Source organism: Lissotriton helveticus, chromosome 6, assembly GCF_964261635.1.
Source record: "Lissotriton helveticus chromosome 6, aLisHel1.1, whole genome shotgun sequence".
In the NCBI taxonomy this organism is placed as follows: domain Eukaryota; kingdom Metazoa; phylum Chordata; class Amphibia; order Caudata; family Salamandridae; genus Lissotriton; species Lissotriton helveticus.
In genome coordinates, this window is record NC_136067.1 from 253,472,995 (window position 1) to 253,497,540 (window position 24,546).

The 24,546-nt window shown below is 49.7% G+C and overlaps 1 protein-coding gene across 2 annotated transcripts in view; it reads right to left on the reverse strand.

The window, feature by feature from the left end:
* GCFC2 (GC-rich sequence DNA-binding factor 2) overlaps positions 1 to 24,546 on the reverse strand; it is a 326,773-nt gene that overhangs the window by 143,401 nt on the left and 158,826 nt on the right. For both annotated transcript variants that reach the window (XR_013596099.1, XM_078647698.1), the window contains exons 7-9: positions 23,869 to 24,055; positions 10,342 to 10,462; positions 6,876 to 6,954 (exon numbers count right to left, since the gene is read on the reverse strand). Coding sequence is in view for 1 of the 2 variants with exons in the window: in XM_078647698.1 (XP_078503824.1) it covers positions 6,876 to 6,954; positions 10,342 to 10,462; positions 23,869 to 24,055 (387 nt within the window). In the remaining variant the exon portion in view is untranslated. The remainder of the gene's footprint in view (positions 1 to 6,875; positions 6,955 to 10,341; positions 10,463 to 23,868; positions 24,056 to 24,546) is intronic.

Here is a 24,546-nt window from a genome sequence, read left to right on the forward strand (position 1 = left end):
GTTGACAAGAGATCATAGATCTCTTGAGTATGGCGATGCAACGACCTCGTATTGAGGAGTAGACAGAGGTGTTTTGTGCTGCTCTCCTTGACAGGAAGAGGGGAAGGGAGGGAACGGACAGGGTGCCACAAACAAGCAGGGCACTTATGCTTACCCCTATGCCGGCCTGGGAAGACTGATAAGCATGACGCATTCCAGTTGCGCCGCGAAAGGAGCTCCTGAGCGGAGTAAGAAAGCATAGTGGCCAGAGCTACCTGCCACGCCGAACGCCTCCGGGACGCTGACGGGCGCAGACGGGCAGGACTCTGGCGCGGATCAGGCGCGGCCGCTGAAACGCGTCCGCTGCGCGGAGAAGGGGGTGAGCTTTTTGTAGCGCTGCTAGAGCGCGAGGGTGGAAGTCCTACCCCCAAGATGGCGGCCAAAATGAGATCCCAGCCCTCGGCGTCAATACTCAGCCGAGGGCGGTCTCAGAATCCCAGGCAAGGGAGGGGGGGAAAGCGAAGCGCTTACAAGCGCTGGGAGGTCAAATAGCAGGCAGCGCTGTGCTCCTACACGCTTTTCATACAAGCGCGAGCACACGCTGCAAAAGGCACACAATAAAATGATCGTTTTAAAATACACGAGTCAAGTGTTCAAAATGTTCAAAGTAAAAGAAAAGTGGAGAGACCTCCCGGCTTTCCGCCTCAGGAGGGGAGAAGTAGGTTAGAAGCAGATGGTAATCACCTGCTAGATGAGCCGGTTCCCTTTTGTAGCGCTGCTAGAGCGCGAGGGTGGAAGTCCTACCCCCAAGATGGCGGCCAAAATGAGATCCCAGCCCTCGGCGTCAATACTCAGCCGAGGGCGGTCTCAGAATCCCAGGCAAGGGAGGGGGGGAAAGCGAAGCGCTTACAATGCACGTCGATATGTGGGTACTTGGATCCACACACGGGGCAGCGCTTGAACGGACTTCGTTCCATGGTAAGCTCGTCGGGGTCTTGCCGCGACGACAGGGCCTCGATGTCCGAAGAGTTAGTCGACTCCGCAGAATTTCGACTCGAAGAGTCGGATGAAGGCCGAGACCGTACGCGAACAATACCGACGCAGTCAACGAAGGCCTTTTGGCCTTAAAGAAGTATGTTTTACCGATTCCGACAAGGAGACGTCGAAATCACATCCGAACCCAATGGCGGAAAAAAACAATCTGGGGATGGAGTCGATGCCCATGCGCACTGTAGTCCAGGGGAGGAGCCACCTATCTCGTGATACTTCGAAGACTCTTCCAGGACAACAATGTGCAATCATCCGGACCCAACACTAGGCGGCGATCTATGCATAAGATATGAATTTAGCAGCCCACATGCCTCGAACTACTGGTATCCCAGATCTTCTGAGATGTGCCACCACGACAGCCATCACCTTGCTGAAGACCCGAGGCGCAGTAGTAAGACCAAACGGCAGAACCACAAACTGGTAATGTTGTGATCCCACCATAAAACGGAGATATTTCCTGTGAAATATAGGGATGTGAAAATATGCATCCTGCAAGTCTATTGACACCATCCAGTCTTCTTCCATCAGCGCCTGAAGAATGTGTGCAAGGATGAGCATCTTGAACTTCTCCTGTTTTAGGTAAAGGTTCAAGATCCTGAGATCCAGGATTGGACGAAGTCTGCCATCCTTCTTGGGTATCAGGAAATACCGGGAGTAGCACCCCTGACCCCTTTCCTGCTCTGGAACCATCTCTAGCGCACCCTTTCTTAACAATGTCTGGACTTCCTCCTGCAGGAGTAACAGGTGTTCCTCCATGCAGTAACCTTGGCAAGGAGGGTAATTCGGAGGGAATTCCCGAAAGGGAAGAGCATACCCATTCTATACGAGATTGAGAACCCAAAGATCTGATGTAACTGATTCCCAATCCCATAGAAAATGGGTAAGCCGGCCCCCCACTGGGCCCACATGATCCAGAATGGCGGTTCTAGGGCTGCTTTTCTGTGGCTGGGGGGGGTTGGAAGAGGTGGAGGCTTGACATCCTCGTGGACGAGCTCTTTGCCTACCCCTGTATGATTTATACAGTGGATTCTGCTGTTGCTGCTGCTGCTGTTGACCTTGACGGTAGGGACGAAATGAAGAACGTCCAAAACCCCTAAACCTTTTGGTAGATGAACCTTTAATCTGCAGCCCCAAAGATTTGGCAGTAGCCCTACAGTCCTTAAATCTTTCCAAGGCTGCATCAGCTTTTTTACCAAAAAGACCAATACCGTCAAAAGGCAAATCCAATAACGCAGCCTGAACGTCCGCCGACAAGTCTGATGACTTCAGCCAGGTCGCCCTTCTAGAGGCAACAGCAGTTCCCATGATGCGAGCAACAGAATCAGCGGTGCCTAGTCCACTCTAGATCACTTGACGTGCAGCCGCCTGCACATCAGCCAATACCTCATCAAAATCCTTCCTGTTGTCATCAGGAATTTTAGGAGCCAACAATCGCAAAGAATCCATCAGGGCATGTATGCATCTACCCATAAGGCAAGTGGCATTAGTCGATTTTAAAGCCATACTTGCTGAAGAGAAAGTCTTCTTCGCAGTCCGATCTTGTTTCTTGGATTCCTTATCCCCAGGCACTTGAGGGAAAGCACCCACAGTCTTTTTTAAACAGGCTGCCTGAATAACCAGACTTTCAGGCAAAGGATGCGAGGATAAAAACTCAGGATCCTCAGGTGCAACTCTATACCTCCTTGCAACACTTTTAGCCACTGCAGGAGCAGTAAGAGGCTTGCTCAAAACCTCCAAAATAGGATCAGTTAATGCTTCATTAAAGGGAAGCAATAGTTCAATAACAGAACTTGGGGAATGGAGAACCTCAGTAAAGAGATTGGATTTATATTCCACTGTAGGCAAGGTTAAATGTAAAAGTTCTGCAGCCTTCCTCATGACCATGTGGTATGGCCTAACATCCTTTGAAGGGGCATCAGACACAGATGGCAGCTACCATTCAGGAGAAAGTTCCAAACCACTAGCTTCTCCTAGATCTTCAAAACAGTCCTCATGAAGCTCACCTTCTTCCATCTTAGCCTCAGCTTCTCTATATCTTTTCTCCTCTATGAGGCGCTGAGCATCCCTTCTGGGTCTCTCTTTCAACAGCCGCGCCGTTGGATCTGTGAACGACTCCGACGGAGCCGGTATCGACGTCGATATCGAATCTGTAGGCCCAGGGCGCGGTTCTCGAGGTCGACTCGGAGCCAGCAGCATCGGTATCGGCGTCGACTACCTCGGCAGCGCCGAGTAATGCCAAGGCGGCGTCGGAGCCGGCATAAATGGCATAAAGGGAGCTGGAGCATAGGAGTGGGGAACTCCTAAATTATACGCCAGAGGACCCATAGGACCGGAAGGTGCACCAGAGGGGTACCATGCTCTGGAATAGACACCATACATAGCGTTTAAAAACGCAGTATGGTCTTGACCTGGAGTTGGGAAAGGTGGGTAAGAACCCACAGACTGACCCTTCAGATGTTCCGGATTCGCCTCCTCTTCCACAGGTGGTCGTGCCATCGAACCCTCATCCAAAGGGACTTCTTCATCCTCTCGAGCCGGAGACGGCGCCTGAGACGGATTCAGAGCCAGAGTCGGCGATTGAACCTGCGACTCCGAAGGCGAAGCCTCACCTTCTGGATCCAAGACCTCTGGTGATGAAGACACTACATCCTTCCCATGCTTCCTCTTTGGTAACTTCGGCCTCGAGTCCGAATCCTTACCGGAGTGATGCCGAGATTTATGCCTTCGCTTCTTATGCTTCTTTTTCGACTTCGAAGCATGACCGGGTGATGACTTCGAAAGAGACGCCGATCGTGATCTTGACCTCGACCTCGCCCTTCTCGAACGGGATCGCGAAGACTTCTTATCCTTACTTCCTATTAACTTAGCCATTAAAAGCTTAGTCTCCCTCTCTTGAAGCGCCTTCGGAATTATCTTCTTACACGAAGAACAACTATCGACATCATGGTCCGAACTCAGACACAAGATACAGTCCTGGTGCGGGTCCGTGATCGACATCATTTTGCCGCACTCTCTTCGTGGCTTGAATCCCGTCTTCTTAGTCGACATCTTCAGTGAGACAAAGAAGCAAGAAAACAGAGAAAACAGTAACAAAGTTTCCAACAGCTACAGAGATTCCCCGAAACTGTTAGCGTCGACGACGCGGAAAAAGGGGAACTGACGTCATCACGCCGGCGTGGGCCTATTATGGTGTCTGTGACGTCATCGGAGTCGTGTGCGATGCCGTGCCTCTGTGACGTCGTCCACGTCGGCGCGAAAAGAATTTCCGAATGTTGCTGACGCAAGGGGATATTCACAAGGTGAGGAATCCACTGGCAGATGTATCTATCAGAATTAAACATACTTTCTTCTTAAGGATGGGCAAAGATAATTGGGAAAGCCTACAGTTAAAAACAACTTCCTCACCTTGGAGGAAAAGAGGTTATGGAAATCAGTACTGAGCAAAGAAAATAACGTTATTTAACAAGCTAGCCAGGTGGCTGATTGTTTATGGTCTACAAATTCAATTCATCTGGAATTAAAAGTAATATGAATTTGTTTTGTGCACTTTAAGGCAGTTGGGGATCCGGGCATTTGTTTTCGAATTACAAAATCTTAGATTCTAACAGAAGATTTGGGTTCCACAGGCAAAGAGGAATGAAACCAGAATGAAGTATGAGCAAGGTTGTGTAGAGAGACAATATGGAAAGAAAAAAGTCCTCAGGGAGACTCACTGCAGAAGGGTGCAAGCAGATTTTAAGGAATACAACACCTTTAGCTGAGCAGAACAAAAGAAAAAACAATGATGTACCTGCCAGCCCCCTTGTCTTGACATGGTTGTCTTCAGTTTGTTGTAACAAAAACAATAAACAGGATGGAAAGAGATGGTTGAAGTCAGCGAAGAGGATAAAAACTGTGGAGTGGAGTTTGCAAATGTCCAATTGTAGATGTTGTCCGTGGTGGAATAACACTCACTGATTAAATACAGTCTTTCAAATATTGCAGAAAAGAGAGCAAAGTAAGAAATAGAGCCATAATTGGTGGGGTGATGTAGTGCGGGGGGGGGGGGAGAACAGTCCTTTGAAGCAGGGAGGGTAGACGACAGAAAGTATAGATCAGAGTCATGTACAAAAGAGAGAGTGCTGTCGCTATCTGATGACCAAGACTATAATTAGTCACAGGCATTAGAGACCAAATGAGAAACTGGGAGAATTCAGCCAGTTAGATGGGAGAGAGGCAAAAGAAAATTAGTTACTTACCTGTAACTGCAGTTCTCCAGTATTGCTACCTTTCATAGATTCAAATGCTTCAATCATTCCCCATCGTCGAAGTGGGAGTCCCATGGTAGCATAGTAAGGCAGTATGTATCACTATCATAGGCTATAATGGCAACCAACCATTGAACTCGTTGAACTACCCTTCTGAATGGATCCATTGCATTTGCAACTCCTCTTGTAATAGTCTCATCTTCAGCCGCGCCAGTGGGATCAGGTGGATTATGGACGAGATCATGCCCAGTAGTAACTTGTACAGCCACACTTAAACAGAATTTCTTCTCAAACGTTTTAGAGCCAAATTTGTTAACCTCCATTGTCTGTCTGTGAGAGGAAGGCTTGGTTTTGGTTTGTATCCAAGTAGGAACCTACAAACTTTGTCTGTCTTGGAATAGTTGAGGATTTTAGAGGATTCACAGTGAGACCCAGTATGTGAAACAAAAAGAGGCGAGCTTTTGTAGCTTTGGACACTTGCTTTGGTGTTGAGGCTTTCAGCAACCAGCCATCTTGGGGAATACCAGATGATCTTGTTTTTTGAGAGTAGGTGTTGACAGGGCCAAACATTTGGTGAACATAAGAGGAGCTGATTTGAGGCCGAATGGGAAGACTCTGAACTGGTAATGGGCACCGGCTATGGTGAAGCAGAGATATTTGTGGTGGTTGGGATGTATGAAAATGTAGAAATACGCATCATATTATACACTCCTTTACCTTGTACTGGGGGTAGAGGCAATAAAGACAATCCTTATGTGGATCATCCACAATCAGCCTTTTTTTTCTGCAGGTTACTTGTGATCTGAAGAGGCCTTGCTTTTACTTGACAAACATACTAGGAAATATCCGAGATAATATTTCAAACACTATAAGAAAACTGAGCAGAACTCGGTCGCCAGATTGGTTGTAGTTCAAGTTTGGTTCTTTTTTTTATTTAAAAGGACAAAGCTAGGCTAGTAAACTGACTATTCATTGTCAGTATAGCCTATGATAGAGATACATACTGCTTTACTATAGTACAGTTAGACTTCCACTTCAACGACCAGGAATGATTTAAGTATGTGAATCTAAAAAAGATCCAATACTGGAGAAACAGGAATAGATTGGGGAGAACATGGAGGGGCGAAAAGACATTGAACGCGGGGAGAAACTAGACTGATGCCATGATAGTTGGCATTTTAGTAGATAAAAGTTAGCTACAATATCTTCAATGGAATCTGTTATTCAAGCTTGCAAATAAATGATAGAGGCTCTGAAACAACAAATCAAAGTCTACTGAGCGCTACATAAATTGTTAAATTTAAAATCAGAGTATTTAACAGAATTCTTGTCTGCTCATCTGGCTCAATGAGCTGGAGTTGGGAGTAAATCAAGAACAAAAAAGCAATTTATCTATAGAAACAGTAATACAAACCTTGCTACATAATGAGGTTTAATGATTCTATTGTGTCACTTTGATCTTGAATCAGACATCAATGAACACTACAGTTAAAGTCATGGCATGGTCCAGTAAACCAAATACACCGTCACATTCCACTCCTAAAGACCAGAAGCAGTAACTTTAATTTTATGAACGTATGCCACTTTCCACAGACTCACCTCCGTAACATGCACTCTTCCAGCTGATGTCTTGCCTTCTCATTATCATCTATGGGTGCTTCAGATGTAGCAGATATTCCTACAAATATACATGTTACATAGGTGAGATCTAACAAGGAAGAAAACAGTAAAGCAGAGAGACCATTCGCAGAAGGCTGAGACAAAAGAGGCCTGGAGATAATAGATGGTAAGAAAACTTCACTGTGCTGCACAAGAATACCTTGTGAGTGTTCGGAGAGTATGGTTGGTCAGCACGGATGCCGTACTGTTCTTCCACATTCTCAATTGCCTACTGTACTGCAAATCTGGAAACATGTCTGTTGGAGATTACAGGCATTTTAGTGACCCACTTTGTCATGAAACAAATGTAGCACAGCAGCCAAATGAAATTTTGAATGTGAAAATGTAATAGACACCGTAATAACAGCATGTCTAAAAAAAGGGTCGTGGTCTATTAAGGTGCAAGCGCGGCATGTGGTACTTGGCAACAATCCAAAAAATATTTGCAAAGCAATAGGTCTCGCAGTTTAAGCTATTGTAATTTACAATGCCAATAATTCAAACTCTCGTAAATGCGAGATCTATTGCATTGCATTGCCAAGAAGCCGCCGCCATTGTCCCGCCTGCTTGGTAAGTGAAAGAGCACATGGCATGATGAATGTTTCAGGAAAGCATGTTGTGCCTGCGTAGGATAAACTCTCTAAAGAAATTAGTGCTTACAGACCGTGTAACAGAAGTAAAGGGGCCTGTCCTCGTGGGCGTTTACAAATGAAAGAAGGCGGTACTAAGGAGGGACTAACAAGCCGGTTACTGAATCAGAAGCCAGCATTTACAAAGGACAAAGACACAAGGCAATGAACAATATGGGCAGAGAGGGGGCGGAGCTTCAAGTCCACACTCTAATACAGCATGCATCTCAGCGCTAAGCTGCCCAGGCTAGACCTAAAAACTGGACCAGAGGATGAAAAGACCTGGGAACAGGCCTTACGGTCCAAGAACAATCATACCAGGAGCCTAACCACACTAGCATGACGTTCATAAAAGAAACATTAATACTAATCAAGAGCGCAAAGCACATACAGTGCACCCCGGAGGGGTGGGGGTGAGGGGGAGGTGAGGAGGTAGTAGTTGAGAGGGGAAGTCCAGGTATCACTACAAATGTTTGCATGTTGGATAAAATTGTATAGACACTTCAATACAAATAAAATCTGTTCCAAACAAAAACAAGCATTTGCCATGCAATAGGTCTCGCATTTACATGAGTTTGAGCTATTGGCATTGTAAATGACAATGCCTTTTATTTATGTTTTGGTTTTTAGAACCTAAGTCTAAGGCATTGTCATTTACAATGCCAATAGGTTAAACTCTTGCTAATGCGAGACTTGTTGTGCTGAACTACAGTACGCGGGGTGGGGAGAAATAAATTGATGCTGCTTTAGATGCACTCTAGGTGTTGGAAACGGATGATACTACAAACTTTTTTTCGGGCAGAGTGAAGCAGCGTCGATGCAGAGCTTTTGATTACCTCTTGGCGCTCCTATGGAAGACTGGGAAGTGCTACACACTCCTGACCAGTGGCACAACTGTCTCTAAAACGATCACGCAGTAAACGACTATGCTGGTTCTCACAGCCAATCGCAAACCCACACTTTCACTCCGCGTATACTCACCCAATGAACAAAAAACAATTCTGTCCCTAATTGTAGTTACACAGCCTCTCTACAGTGACCTCCTTTTGCCACAACCAATACATTGTTTTGTTATACCTTACTGTGGCACCTCTACTTCTGGCTTCTGCTGCCGAGTAGTGGGGGCAGGTCAGAGGGTGTCATGTGAGTCCGGGGACTCAGCCGTGCTCGAAGGCACAGAGCGCGACCGATACAAAGAAAGTGAAAGTACGGTATGCCGCGCTGTTAAAAAGTATGAAATCAAGGTTTGTAAGTTCTTTTCGGTGATTTGCGCATAAGAAAACAAAAGTGCGGCCACCACTTTGCATATTTAGCATGGTATGCACGCTATTATTAAAGTGAAAGCAGGCCTGACCCGCGGTCAACGATTAAAAACAATGAACAAAAGAAAAGCACGTCCGCCATTATCTCATCTGAGGCGGCTGCTTAAATAGAACCAGACCTAACAAAAAAAAGTACTGGCACAGACGACAGAACACAGTTGGGACGGGTAGAGTAGAGAGGGTAGTGTACTGTTAGGGTGGGTGGGTGGGCTAGGAGCCAGGTGTCCAGAGGGAGGAAACGGGTTATGATTGGACGCAGCGGCAGAGCCTTGGGTGCAAGGAAGGTAAGAGGCTGGAACAGCAAAGCCGAGTGGGTGGAGGGAGTAAAGTGATTGAAACTATGGACGCAAAGCCTAGCGCGTGCATCTGTGTGTGTGTGCGCGCGGTGGTGGGTTCAGGGTTACAGGCATCAGAGCCGGGTATGCACAAATATACAATGCAAGGTTACAGAGCAGACTGGTGAAGCCGATAAGATGTGTGGCGCTGGGGAAGCGGGAGCGGTGAGCGGGCACGGTGCTGTTTTTAAACAAGCCCGTCAGAGGTCCGTGAACTCTGCTGCTTCCATCTTTTTTCTGCTGCACAATAAACATTGACGTGCAAGGGGCGAGGCTGCGACTAAAAAAAGAATGTTGCCGCCGTGTGCTGCCTGTGTAGGCATGAAGGTACCGTGAAAACGTGCAGAGCAAAAACAGCGAGTTAAGTAGGAAACAGTGAGCTAACTAACCTCTACAATACTGGCGTGGTCTGTGGCTCGCGCACTCCCTCGGGTAAGTGAAAGCGTGGCAGAGCGCGAGAACAGACTTGCGCGTTCACCGCCCATGTCTGCTAAAGCGCGCGTTCACACCCATTGTCTGCAATGGGTTTTTAAGCTTGTGCTTATCTACTGTCCCACTTCGCAGCCTACACAGCGACAATAAGACTCGCTTCGCGAGTAGCGCTATGCGCTGCATCGCGAGGCGAGACCTAAAAAGCATGACACTGCAGCACTTGTCAGTCTTAGCAACCATGCATACTCCATGGAGCCCTCATAGGTGTTCTAGGGAAAGCTGTATCTCAAATTCTTTGCTTAAACCATTAAGGTACTCCGTTTCTGAACAGTTTTAAAAGGGGCTAATGGCACAAACAACCACATACTAACTGTATAGGTTACTCATTGCAATACATTTATCATACTATAGACATGTTTAATCATTTATTTTAAAACAGTCATCTATTACTATATTAATTTAATCACACATTAAAGTATCAATATTAAAGGCAGCATCCATCACTATACTGTTAGGCATCCTCCATCGAAAAGATTACCTAATTGCGCCTCCCACGGGAGACTAACCATGGGCTAGCTTTACTTGAATTTTTTATTCAGCTGCAATAAAATTCAAAGATACAGTAAAATGATTCCCAAAATAAATCTAAAATGCAATCAACAAGTTATTTATTATAAAGAAAACCAACCTAACCGTTGAAGTGCGTCTGATTCATTACGCAGATCTTCTTGCCTACGTTCTAGTAAAAGTTTAGCCTTCTCATGTAGCAGCAGATGCATGGCAGCTTCCAGCTCATTGATACGCAGGATCTGCAACAGGTCAGAGAACCGAGATATAGTCAATCAAGGATGAAGTTTATTGACATATGCCTTTTTTATGCCAAGTAGACAATCAACAAGATGGTCTAATGTACTTTGCCACAGTATCCCACCCTCTCAAAATAGAACAGTCAAGCCTGAAGCTTTTCATCATGTTCAGAGTTGACAGCCCATCCAATGTCAAGTGGATTTGCCACACCCCACGCAAGGCTTACCACCCACATGAACTCAGGAGGAAACAAAGTGCAGTATCCAGACCCATTGAGAGTACCCAAGAGACATGTTATAAAGAATCAAAACCATACTTTAGGTTTTGTGAGGCCTACCTATGCATGGGGCAGCAAATGTTAAAATAATTCACTTCAAAACATTATGCTATATTCACAAGCTACTATCGAACACAGGCCCTCAGTATCTCAGACAACTGGTATCACCCTATAAACCACATTGATCCCTACTGTCTAGCAACTCCAACCTCTCTGCAGTTCCTAGATTAAGACAAACAAGACAAGGAGGGCTTGCGTTCTACCTAGGAACCAAACTTATGGAACACAACATCCCAGTCAGTGAGATCGTGTTAGTCACCATATTTTGAAAACGACTAAAAACCAGGTTGATGTGAAGAACATACCACATATTATTGTGAGAAATACCGATGGAGGCATAGTGCCGGGAAACCCATCGCAGGTAGCTGTGCGCTTATAAAACACCAATAATAATAACAATTATAATAATGTTCTTTTACCTCCCAAGGATTTTTTTTCTCTCCTGAAGTACAGCACTATTACAAATATCTCATGGCTAGCAGAAAGAGCACGAAAGAAGAGTTTTTAGTCAAACATAAATTACTCCCTATCAAAGCTAAGGTCATATTCAACATTCCAATCTTGAATCCACCAGGCAACCTGTAGCAGGAACAACATCCATCAAATGTGCTGTGATGTCCAAAACCAATGGTAATATCACAATCCCATTCAGGTGCTTTAAAACACCAGGATGGGGGGAGTGGCTGCTTTTTTAATTACTTGAACCAAACTCTGAATAGCCGTTCAAAACTTCTCTCTAGCTCACGCATCAGAGTCCCATCACTGCCTGAAAAGTGGACCACTTCGAATGCTTTTAAAGACTCAAGGCTTACTTTGAAACCTGTATCTCTTCAACATTATGTTTTCTGTACCACATCTTTACAATGCTGGTATTCTCACTTAAAGCATTGCATAGTTAAATGTGACATCCATTTTATTTGTTTTTTGTTTTACATAGCCCTATCAGGGAGCACATCCTTCAATATATATCAGCTGGTGCACCAGTGCTACCAAGGGACGTACATTGGAGGTGCTTGGGTGAGTGTTACAGACATTTGCCATAACACGTGTACTAAATCTCACCAAATAGCACACAGTTCGTTTTTGTTGCAAATAATGTGTGAAACACATAGTCCACTACAAGCCAGGATACTTTTTAACAAGAGAAAGGGAATAACTCTGGCCCAGGTTCCTACTGTTGCAGCAATAACAAATCCAGCACCAATACCGGTTTGCACCTGACTTAGTGATACAACCTAGGTGCAAAATGCACCCAAGTGGAGTTTTTTGGGAACCTGATTTGCGCCAGGTAAAACCTGGCAGAAACTGGGCAGGAAGATAGCTCAAATGCCGTATCTGCGATGTTGCGAATGGGGAATTACAGCCAATCAACAAGTTATCCCTTATTCGCATGTGCATAAAGCAGATTGGGCCAGAAATGTTGCATTTTGGAAATGCACACTTTACAACTGGTACTCATCAAGCGAACAATTTCCAATTGCAATGTTTTAATACTTATGAGAACCAGGGCATCAGTGCTGTAGAACACTTTTGCTGAGTTTACTAGTTTTTACTTCAGTTTGAACACTGTAATTAGGAACATGGGTTGGACAAACCAAGAGCCTGGATATCCTCCTGAGTATTAGGATAGGATAGGATAACTGCTTCTAAAGCGCTCAAATGCAGTGGCGTCTTGGCGCTAAGTGTGTATATGGTGAGGCTGGACTGTGGACCCAACAGGTTTAATTTGAGGGGAACTACCAGAGCGTCCGGTTTGGGTGAAGTTGTATGGTGGTAGGTAGTTGGTTCCAGAGCTTGGCTGCACAGTATGATAAGCTCCGACCCCCCCAACTTGCTCTACGTATTTTGGGAATGTGAACGAGACCAGAGTCCGAGCATCTAAGGGTTCTGATGGGAGAGTACCAGGAAAACAATCTCTGGATTTCCACTGACCCGCCTCCGGACAGAGACTTGTGTACTGTGCAGAGGGCCTTGAATTCCACTCGTTGCTGGACAGGAAGCCAGTGCAGTAGCCATATGCCCGCTGAAGTTGAATGACAGCAGTCGAGCCGCCGAATTTTGTAATGACTGCAGTTTGGTTCTCTGGGACTTGTCAATGCCCATAATCAGGCATTGCAGTAATCCCATTATGAGCGGAAGGGTGCTACTACCACCGTTTTTTGGAGCTCCTGTGGAATAAAAGGGAAGATCTTAGGAAGACTTTTCAGTAGAAAGAAGCATGAAGAAGTCAGGTGGTTGACCTGGCCAGAGAAATTGAGTTGATCATCTTAGATCACGCCAAGGTTCCGGACTTTGGTGGTAAGGCAGGGACAATCGCCTGCCTCTGTTGGCCACCAGGTTTTATTCCACAATGAAAGGCCCTTGCCAAAATCCATTACCTCTGTCTTTTCTGTATTAGTTTTGAGAACGTTTTGGCTCATTTAGCTCATAATATCCGTCATACAGGCATAGAAACTGCTGGCCATGATCTCTGGTTGCTCAGAAATCGATATTATGAGCTGCGAGTCGTCAGCATAGGATACCAGACAGAATCCATGCTTTCTGACGAGTCTGGCCAAAGGAGTGACATATACATTAAAAGGGTTGGAGACAGAGCAGAGCCCTGTGGCACTCCACAGGGAAGATGAAAGGTGTCGGACTGTAGGCTGTCCCAGAAAATGTTCTGATCCCTTGCTGTTAGGAAGGAGGAGAGAAGGGCCAGAGCTGTGTCCTCGATTTCCACATCCCTCAACGCCGCACTAACACCGTGTGATTCACGGTGTCAAATGCTGCTGATAGGTCTAGGACCACGAGAACAGCTCTGCCTCCCCCCCCCACCCTACCCCGTCCATCACTTTCTGTACCTCCTCCGTAGCCATTATCAAGGCTGTTTCAGTGGAGTGGCATGGTCTGAAACTGTGCTGTGTCGAGTCGAGTAGGTGGTTGGATTCGAGATATTGGGTTAACTCCTTATTCACTGCTTTTTCAAGAATCTTAGCGGCGACCAGCAGCCCAGTGATTGGACGGTAGTTTTTTGTTTCAGTAGGGTCAAGGGCTGGCCTTTTAAGAATTGGCCTGCTGCAGGCTTTCTTCCAGGCAGCGGGGTAAATGCCAGTCTCCTTGACTTGGTTCAGGAGGGGGGGGGGGATAACTGCGTACTAATGTTACCTGCTACCCGATGCATAGTAGCCGGAGGGCTAGAGTCATTCAGGGAACCTGACTTTGTAGATATGATGAGATTATTGACCTCTTCCTGAGAAAGCGTCCGGAAACAGGTAAGCTGGCTGTCCACTACCTTCTCGACCTCTGTTATGTTGATGCAGCTGGCTGTGACACCCGAAGTTTTAAAAAGCTCATTATAAATCGAGTGGACCTTACTTTGGAAAAAGATAGCCAGTTTGTTACAGAAGGTTTGGTCTGGTCTGAACTGATTAGTCTGTCGAGGTTTGACTAACGACTGAATGGACTTGAAAAGCTCCTTAGAGGAGTTGCCAGCAGCCTCAATTTTTGTGGTAAAGTGGAGACGTTTTGCTTCAATAATAGCTTCCTTATATTTGTCAAAAACGAAGTTTAGGCCACTTTATGCTCCTTGCTGTAGTCTGACCTCCAGATTCATTCGCTTATTCTACAGGCAACCTTTATACGTTTGAGGTCTGGCCCATACCATGGTGCGGTTATTGAGGCTCTATTGACTAAAATCGTTGTTTCCAGCTCTATAAGGTTAACCAATGTACGAATCCAGTCAGGGCCGGACTGAGAACCAAAACCGGCCCTGGCAAGTGCTCGGCCGGCCCCCTGGGGGTGCGACCGAGCTCGGTTTTCGGCTGATTTTGTTACAGGGCTGATTTTGCAGCTATGCTGCAAAAACGGCCCTGCAACCGGCCCCCAGGGCTCAAAACCGGCCCCACCCTTGCGGCGCACTGGGGGATTGCCCGGGGCCTGCAACGGCCAGTCCGGGCCTGAATCCAGTTGTCAAAATGGCACGCTGCTACGTCGTTTTCCATGGCCCGAATGGGGGGGGGGGGGGGGCAGATACTAAGGGCATTTTCTAAGTCCCTCATCTGAATCTGTTCTACTGCCAAATCCTCAACCTAGATAGTCTGCTGGTGCTCAGAGGTGTGGCAGTTGTTGCCCTCAAAGTAGATCGCCCTGTGGTCTGTCCATGGTAATGGCAGAGTCCTGGTCAGTGTGATGTCTGGCGTGTTGGTATAAATACCATCTAGCGTGTGTCCGGCTGAATGTGTTGGTTCGGACACTAGTTGTGTGAGACCATATGCTGTAAGATTGTCCAGAAATCTGGCAGTATCTGAGTTTGTGCTTAGCTCTAGGTGGTAGTTAAAGTCACCCAGAATGGTGAGTGAGGGGAAGTCCATACAAGACTCTAATAGGTTCTGAAGGGCTTGAGAAAAGGCCGCTCTCTGGCCCAGTGGCCGATATATAAGACATTGAAATGAGGAGGTGCTGTTTAGTTTGATTGAGAAACACATTGCCTCCGCTGGGAGCATTAAGATTGGTTGGACTCGCACCTTTAGGTGCTCTCGATGTATTATGGCTATTCCTCCTCCTCTATTACCAGTCCTATCCTGTATGGTCACTACATACCCTTCGGGAAGGGCCATGTTCCAGTCTGGGTCTGAGGCTTCATCGGTCCATGTCTCGGTCAGGAAAACAAGGTCAGGTGTATCAAGCTGTAGCAGACATTCTAGCTGTTACTTGTGTTTCATCCAGGATCGCATGTTTAATAAGATACAGTTCCGCAAATGATCATGACTCTGTTTGGCATCACTACCCAGGAGCTCCCTACTAACATTAGAGGCCTGCGGGGAATTCACGCAACATCTTGAGACTTCAGTCTTACCTTTGTTTGTCAGTCCCCGCTTTCCCGCTTTCGCCAGTTCTACTTATAGAACTCGGTACAGAGTCTAAACTTACAGCCTACACAGTTGAAATCTTCAGGCGCAACGTCAACTTGATAGACTTCAGGGGTATAACACTCCCCTCTCCTGAGGTTGAAGAGCTCTTTCCTTGTAAAGCTACGTATCCCAATAAGACCAGGTGTTCTGGTGCTGGACGCGCTCTGGGCGCCGACTGGCGGAAACGGGCTTGCCTTTGGCGCGCCGGCAGCGCAGTCGCACCAGCGTGGTTTTCATGGGCGAAATGAGTAAAGAACTGGAACGCTGACTCCTAGAATAGCGGTCTCGCTCTAACAGGCAAGCACCGCGGGTCGGCAGAGAAGTTGACAGCGATAATGCCTAATAAAACATATTCATTACAATTTTAAAAAACAATTTTTAAAGCAAATGTGCAAAACAAGCAAAAGTTAGCAGCAGCTTATCAAAAGACAACTCGGACACAGAAATACCCACGTCACGTTAATTAATAATGTGCTAGGGGGCGTGGCCAGGCAACATGGCTGGCAGGACGTGAGCTCCGCCAGCTCCCGTCCGACGGACCCGAAAATCCTGCAATTCATCCTGTCCAGGCATCTTTACCTGACTGAAACGACTGCCGGAGATCCCCTTGACCGGGAGACCCCCTGACTGGCGATTGGCTGCGACGGCGCCCTTGAATCCTGTGAACGCGGGCGCTGTTGCGGAGGGGCCCGGCTGACCTTCTACCCGAGGCCGGGGATCGTGGCCTGGTGCGGAGGCGTGCGGCGGGAGTGGCCTCACTGGGCTCCCTGGTGCCCGCCGAGTGCTCGTTTTATCGGCGGAGCCTGCTGCCACCTGAGGCTCTGCCGTCTCAGCACCTGTGAAGCCCCGGAGGGCTCTCTCGAAGTACTCGGCGCGGTCCGGGACCGGTCGGGAGACCGGAGGTGAGGCGTGTCACCCGCCCTCCTGCTTGGAGGCTCCCGAGCAGTCTGCGGGGGGGACCCCCCTACCTGGATCGTTGCCCCTGGAGCCGGGGCTTGACAGCGTACGTGACGCCCGCGGCGGAGTGGGTTTGTGTCCCGCCCGGAGGCCCTGTACCTTGGAGCTGAGGCCCTGCAGGGACGGGCCGCCATCTTGTCAGCGGCATAGTGGACCGCGGACTGCCTTGAGGCCTGTGTGCGGCGGGGTTTGCGGACCCCGGCGGCGGCGTTGTGCTGCTTCTCCCCCCCCCCCTCTGCGGGTGGGGGCCGGGTGCCTGGGGCGCCTTCAGGTTGGACCGAGGGAAATAAAAATAAATAAATAAATAAAAAGGGAAGCAGGGGGCCGTCCACCAGTATCCTCCTGACTTGCCGCCTGGTGGAGTTTTCTCCCTCCGCAGCTGCTGGGCCCCGGCCCCCCTGGAGTGTGCTCGTTCCCCTGGACCCCTCCGGCGGCCTGGTGAGGAGGGGGCTCCTTGATCGCGTTCTGACTGCACCTGAGGCGCTGTTTCCTGGGCTTGGGGGATTGACTGGCGGCCCGGTCTCCCCGCGGGGCTCAGCGCTGTAGTCGGACCTCCCGGATCACCGGGTGTGGACCTCACGACATCCTTAATCCCTGCGTGGGCCTGCCGGACCTGAACCTCGCTGCTTGCTGGGCAAAGGAGGAGGGGTGCATCCTCTACTCGCTCTCCTGGAGCCCCTGGGCCCGTCCATCTCCTGACTGCTCCGTGGCTGGGCAGGTGGCCGAATTCTACCGCCTCCCGTGATAGCCGCTACCCGGTGGGGGCGAGAGTGGTCAACATAGACTCCGGCGCGGGTGTGTGGTCCTGCCTTTCTGCGGCCTGGGGTCCCCTTGATCCTCGAGGAACTGCCTGGAGACCTGAGGTGAGGAGACAGGGGGTACAAGTAGTCTCAAGTAATCTCGGAACCTCCCGGGGAGAGGGATTGTTGAGTCCTGTGACCTCCGGCGATGCGTAAAGACAAGATGTCGAAGTCCACCCAGCCCAACACAATCACGCAGTACACTACCCAGAGGCTGCCCTCACAAAGAATTACCCGTCAGACTGGACAGGAGGAGGGTGCGGAGGGTCCGGCGGAACCATCCAGAGCTGAACTGCTGAAAGCCATACAGGGCTCCCACACTGCGCTTGAGCGGCAGATCAAGACTGTTTCTATTAATGTCAACCTCTTGCGCACGGACCTCCGTAAGGTGGCAGATAAAGTATCCGACGCTGAGGGCAATATCACGCAACAGCAAGGTGAGGTGGCCTCCCTCAAGAAAACGGTGACGACCCTGACAGCTGCGACGCATGCCCTGGACCGAAGAGCGGAGGACGCGGAGGGTAGGGCGCGCCGTAGTAACATCAGGGTCCTAGGTGTACCGGAACGATTGGAGGCGGGCAACGCCGAACGTTTTCTGGAAACTTGGATTCGGACCCACCTGTGCCCACAGGGACTGTCCAGTGTCTTTGTCATCGAGCGAGCGCACAGGGCCCTGGTACCGCCTCCGCGCCCGGGGGAATCACCAAGAGCACTTATCGCCAAGATATTGAACTACAAGGACCGGGACTGTATACTGAGGGCGGCAAGGGAAGCGGACAATCTCACTATTGAAAACAGCCGCATCTCCATATATCCGGACTACACCCAGCAGGTACAGGAGCAGCGGAAATCTTACCTAGCCGTAAAACAGAAGCTCCGGGAAATGAAGCTGCAGTATATGCTCTTGTACCCAGCTAAGCTCAAGGTACTCTCACAAGGTTGTGCTCATTTTTTCGAATCCCCGGCGGAGGTCTGGGAGTGGCTCGAGATACGTGGCGATAATCTACCACCGGGAGAACAAGGAGGTCCCCGGGAGACATGGGGCACCCGCCCTCAGAGACGGCGTCGCGGGAGACGACGGCGCCGGTCTGCCTCAATGGATCCTCCAGAGCCTAGAATCATGGTGGGTGAGGATGGCGTTCTCCTGTTGGGACCACCCGGGGGGGAGGCGGGCCCGGAGTCTTTGATCAGGTCTCTCCCTGGGGACACTTTGGTTCTGGACACTCTCCAAGATACGGTGCCCACCACAGACACCGAGGCACCGGTGATTCCTGAGACCGGACTATCTGAGACGAGGACGCAGCCGGTCCCATCCTGAGGTACTTGTTCACTCCACAATGCTGTCCTTGAGGTGGGAGGAACTTTGATGCCCTTACTGATGTTTTGATAGGCGGGTGGGATCCGCTGACTCCCAGGGATGATAGGATGGAGCGGAGGACTTGCATCCAGATGAGGGGGAATCTAGGCCGGGGTAACTGTATGCTCTATTGTAGTATCTTGCCTAAACTTTGCCATGTTAGTCAGGGTCTAGCGGGGAGCTGGGAGGGGGGTGGGTGGGAAGTACCGGTTGGGTTGGTGTGTGTGTGTGGGGGTTGATTGGAACGGATGGGGTGGCTGTGCACGTCCTGGCACCGGCAGGGCGAGGGCAAGGTAGCATGTTTTGTTGTTTTTACTGCCTGTATGCTCGTGGGAGGGGGTGGTGGGGTGTGTTTTGGGGGTGTTAAAGAGTTTGGGGATTTCAGAGGTTGGGTGGGGTGTTGGGGGACGATGGTTGATGGCATCGAGGCACCGTTCAGGGTCGCAAGCGGGGGAACCCACTGGTATGCGCTTACTGCCCCGGAAGGGCATCCACACAGACCATGGGTTATAAGTTAATGACATGGAACGTGCGGGGGCTCGGCAGCTGCACCAAGAGACATAGGGTCCTGTCCTTCCTCCGCCGCCACGGAGTTGCCATTGCATGTCTGCAGGAAACACATTTAACGGATGAGGGTGCTCAAAAATTGGCTAAAAAGTGGAGGGGTCAGATGTTTCACTCCTCCTTCTCTACCTATGCTAGGGGGGTCTTGATCTGGGTGGCCCCCGGGGTACCCTTTGCGGTCCAATATGTGGAGGCTGATATAGAGGGTAGGTACCTACTACTGCGGGTGAAACTGGATGGAAGAGATTTCTCGATCTTGAATTCGTATGCGCCCAATGTAGATGACCCTGACTTCTTCTCCCGGCTCCAGGATGTCCTAGTTTTGAAGCTAGATGCCCCACTCCTTTGGTTTGGGGACTTTAACTGTGTGTTGGACTCGGAGTTGGATAGGCATCCCCCCAGGGCCGGCACGTAACCACGCATGACGGCGAACCTTCGGGTCGTGATGGATAATCTGGCGCTTGTTGACGTATGGCGACAGCACCATCCCTCACAAAAATTGTATATCTGCTACACTCCCACACATAATACACATAGCAGACTAGACAGGGTCCTTGCTGCAAATAGGGACGCGTCCCTTTCCCTGAAGGTCACCCACCAGGCCCGCTTTTTGTCAGACCATTCCCCGGTGACGTGCGTGGTCCAGTGGCTTGCCCGGCCGCCTCGTCCTCGGACTTGGAGGATGCCCGGGGATCTGTTACAAGACCCGGTGGGTAAAGCCCATGTGGAGACAGCTCTTACTGATTATTTGGAGTTGAACTGGGACGGGCCTGACTTGTCCTATGCGGTCAAATGGGATGCCATGAAAGCGGTGGTCCGAGGTGCGTGCATGGGCATGACCTATGGCGTCCGGAAGCAGTTGCTCCGTGACCTGGATAAGGCGGAAGACCGCCTACGCAACTGTCAGGCTCTTTCGGACCCAGACGACCCAGATTTGGAGTCGGAGAGGTCGGCCAGGGAGGAGGTCCAGGACATACTAACTAGGCTTGGGGCCAGTATCGTCAACGACTCCATCGCGAAGGGGATAAGGCTGGGAGACTGCTGGCCTGGATCCTTAGGAGGGAATCCTGCGGGGAACCTTGTACATTCTGAGGCGGATATCTTGGGGGTTCTACGGGCCCATCTACGGGCAGTATATGCTGCAGACCCCTCAGTTACGGGGTCCGGCTCTCGGGCTTACCTTCAGGGGTTGCCCCTCCAGACCTTATCGGAGGAGGCGGCGAAGGAGTTGGAGGTGCCCTTCTCCCTGCACGAGCTCAAGGTGGCGCTGGCCAGTTTGCCGCGGGCCAAGACCCCTGGTGGGGATGGGTTTCCCCCGGAATTTTATCAGGCATTTGGAGAGGCCCTGGCCCCCCGGCTCCTGCAGGTCTATGGTGAACCGCTGGAGAGTGCCGCCCTCCCACCCTCTATGAATCAGGGGGAGGTGTGCATGTTTCTGAAACCTGGAGGCGACGGCTGCGACCCGGCAGCGTATCGGCCCATTACTCTCATTAACACGGACGCAAAACTTCTCACGAAAATGCTTGCGAATCGTCAGGCACCGCACATGGCGCAGCTTGTGCATCAGGATCAATGTGGCTTCATTCCCGGTCGCAATACTGCGATGAACCTCCGTCGGTTGAACCATATTATGCATGAAGTACGCGATAGACAGGATCCCCAGGTCCTGGTGTCCATAGATCTGGCCAAGGCATTCGACACGGTAGATTGGCGATATTTACTGGAAGTGCTTCGAATGGTGGGTCTGGGCCCCATCTATTGCAATTGGATCCGGATCCTTTATGGGTCACCTCGAGCCCGGGTTCGCCTCGGTGCGGCCCGTTCGGAGGACTGGCCCCTAGGCAGGGGTACGCGGCAGGGGTGCCCCCTCTCGCCGCTGCTCTTTGCCTTGGCAATTGAACCCTTGGCGGTCCTGGTGCGGATGGAACTGTCGCGGTGGGGTATCAGGGTGGGGGACACCGTTAATGTAGTCTCCCTGTACGCGGATGATGCTCTATTTTACCTAACTTCCCCGACTGAGTCGCTGCCGCTTTTCCTGCAGCTATTGGAACGCTTCGGTGCGGCCCGGGTCTCCGGATTAATCCTGCTAAATCCCTCATTTTCCCCTTGGCGGGATATGGCCCCGACCAGCGGGCGCACCTCCCACATTTGGGGTTGCGATGGGAACTGGAGGCCTTCCGATATCTGGGCATTCAGGTGGCGCCAACGGACGACCAGCTGCTGGCCCGCAATGCCGGGCGCGTGGTGCGGTCCCTTCAGCAGTCCATCTTGTTCTGGAACACACTTCCGCTCTCCCTCATGGGACGATTGGCGGTGGCTAAAATGGTGATGCTCCCGCGACTGCTGTACGTCCTACAGAATTCGCTGTGCCCGATCCCGACAAGCCTGTTTCGCACACTTGACTCACTGCTTACGTCATTGCTCTGGGCGGGTAAGCGTAGAAGGATTGCTTTGCGTACTATCGTCCGGAGTCGGGAGGAGGGAGGTTTGGAGGCTCCGAGATTTGACCTGTACTATTTCGCGGCGCAGCTCCACCCAGCCGCGCGCTGATTCTCCGGCACGGCTAACTGGGAATTGGCCCTCTTGGCGGGACGCGCTGATGAGGAGGAGACACTCCAGGAGGCACTGATGCAGGGACGGGGAGCGGATGGATCCTTACCCTATGTGGTGAGACACGCTGCAACGATCTGGCAACGGTTCGTAGAAAAAATACTGCGGCGAGCCCCTTTCCATAGGGAATTGCCTGTGTGGATTCTGGCACCTGTAATGCGGATGGCAGAACACATGTCCTTCCGTTCCTGGAGGGAGGGGGGGTGTGAAACGTTGGCGGACCTGTACCCGGATGACTCCTTTGTGACCTTCGAGGGGGCCGCGGCGGCCTTTGGCATGACGGAGGGACATTACCTATATTACAGGGGACTGCAGGACATGGCGCGAGTGACCTGGCCGCAGTTTCCGGAGGCGCCTCCGATGTCGCACACCCTTAACATTCTCCTTTCCTGTGGCAGGGGCCGAAGGCTTACTGCATTGTTGTATGCCGCGATGCGGAGGGACTCGGATCCTCCGGTCTCCCCGGCTTGGGCCGCGTGGGAAACGGATCTCGGGCTCCCCCTGGAACCCGACCAGCACAAACGAATCGGCACATTGACCCGTATGGTTTCGTGTAACGCACGGTTCAAGCTCATCCACTTCAATTTTATGCACCGCGCGTATATGACCCCAGTGTCCTTACGCCGCATCTCCAATGACCGACGGGACGACTGCCCTAGATGTGGACAGAGTGGGGCGGCCTTTTTCCATTTAGCCTGGGAGTGCCCCCCAGTAGCGACCTTCTGGGGACAGGTAGTTGAGCGCATTGGGCGGATTACGGGACTCCGGATCGCCCTGGATCCACTACATTGCCTGTTGGCTCTGGTACCGAAGCCCAAAAAGAGTAAATTGTCCTATAAGCTGTTGCAGCTGCTATTGGTGCTCGCAAGACGCAGGGTGGCCATCACCTGGATGGGCAGTCGAGCCCCGGAGCTGACGTCCTGGCTTAGAGACTTCAAGGAATGGTCCCTCGCGGAGGAAACACACATGCAACATACACGTAGAGATGAGAAACTGCAGGAGGACCTGTTAGCATGGCGCACGATGTGTGCGGTGGGCTTTGTAGACAGTGAGTCCGAAGCCACTAGTGCTGAACTGTTCACTCCACTGGGGTCGGTCTCCAGGGAGGAGGTACGCGGAGGTGGTGATGAGGAGTGTGCCCCGGACTAGTGTCGCCCTAATACCGCACGTTTACTCTCTGTAAATAGGTGATTTCTTGCTTTCCCTAATCGATCTGTGTTTGTTTTTGATATGATACCTACGCCCGGATGGGCCCTGTAGACCTGAACGGAAGGTGTATACCTGGGTTTCGCTGATGCCGAGTTTGTGGGGGGAGGGGAGGGAAAGTTTTTCCTTTTGTTCTAGTAAACAAAAAAAGAGCGTGGTGATGATGTTTCCTTTATCCGGCTGTAATTTCGGCATGTTTATTGCTTTGTCATGAATACGGAGCCCTTATCTTTGATACCTACTTGCCGCCCAGCCTCCGGGATGTGGGCTGAATGGCTGTGTCTGTTGAGAACTCGCTGACTCCTTGCGTTACAGATGAGACATGTACTGATTTGCTCAAATGTTTTTTTCTTTAACATCACGCTCAAAATAAAGTTTTCAAAAAAAAAAAAATTATAATGTGCTATGCAAATCAATATAACATCATGTAAACTCTTGCCATATTAGTGCTCACAAGATGTCCTTTTCATACATAATCAAATAAAACAGTACAAGTAGCAATGTCTGTTTTCTGCCTTAAAGTTAAGAGTAGCTGAAATATCAACAGGTGAGATTCTAGCAACATTGTCGACACCAGTGAATCCAGGAAGTTGCAATATCAGCAGATGAAATTTACAATTTAGGTCCAACGCTATAACCTCAGCATTGTACTGTGCAGAAATGTGTCTTTTTCTTCGCCAAGTACCTTTTCATTTAGACAATCTACCAGGTTTTCTGCATACGTTTTCATAGTTTTATAAAATTTATACTGCAGTGGAGTATTTGCGCCAGCTTCCAGTTTATGTACTGTATTCTTTGAGGTTTCAACATCATGAGATATTTTTTCGTATTCCTGCTGGTGTGAACGGTGAACTTCTTGAAAAGAGGTCAACCTGAAGAAAAATGAAAGCAAAATATAAAATAAGACAATTTAATTGTTCGCTCGGGCAACTTTAGAGAACATCATTTTGTGGACTTTCCTGACCAACATTTAAACATTATCCTGGCAAGATCATTTTGGTTTGTGTCTTCATTACAAACAGTGCTCTTATACCCCCTTTCTGTGCCCCATTCTTCGAGGCAACTAGAAAGCTGGGGCATCATAGCAATTTAGAGAGGGCGCCACACACCTTTTGTACAGTAAAGAATGCAATTACAGAAGCTGCCAAGCCAGGGTGGGCACAGTTTCCTCTGGTTAGTGCCTTTGGTTTATTTATATGAATAAAACCTACATAGTCTGGATGGCTAGAGGGTAGGATAGTAACCAAGAGTAGAAAAGTACCTAGTTTAATTGCTTGTACGCACACCTTTGCTCTAGCTTCCTTTCCTCTAAGCAGATGGGAAAATTACCAGCCACACAAAAAGCACAATACAGAACTTACCA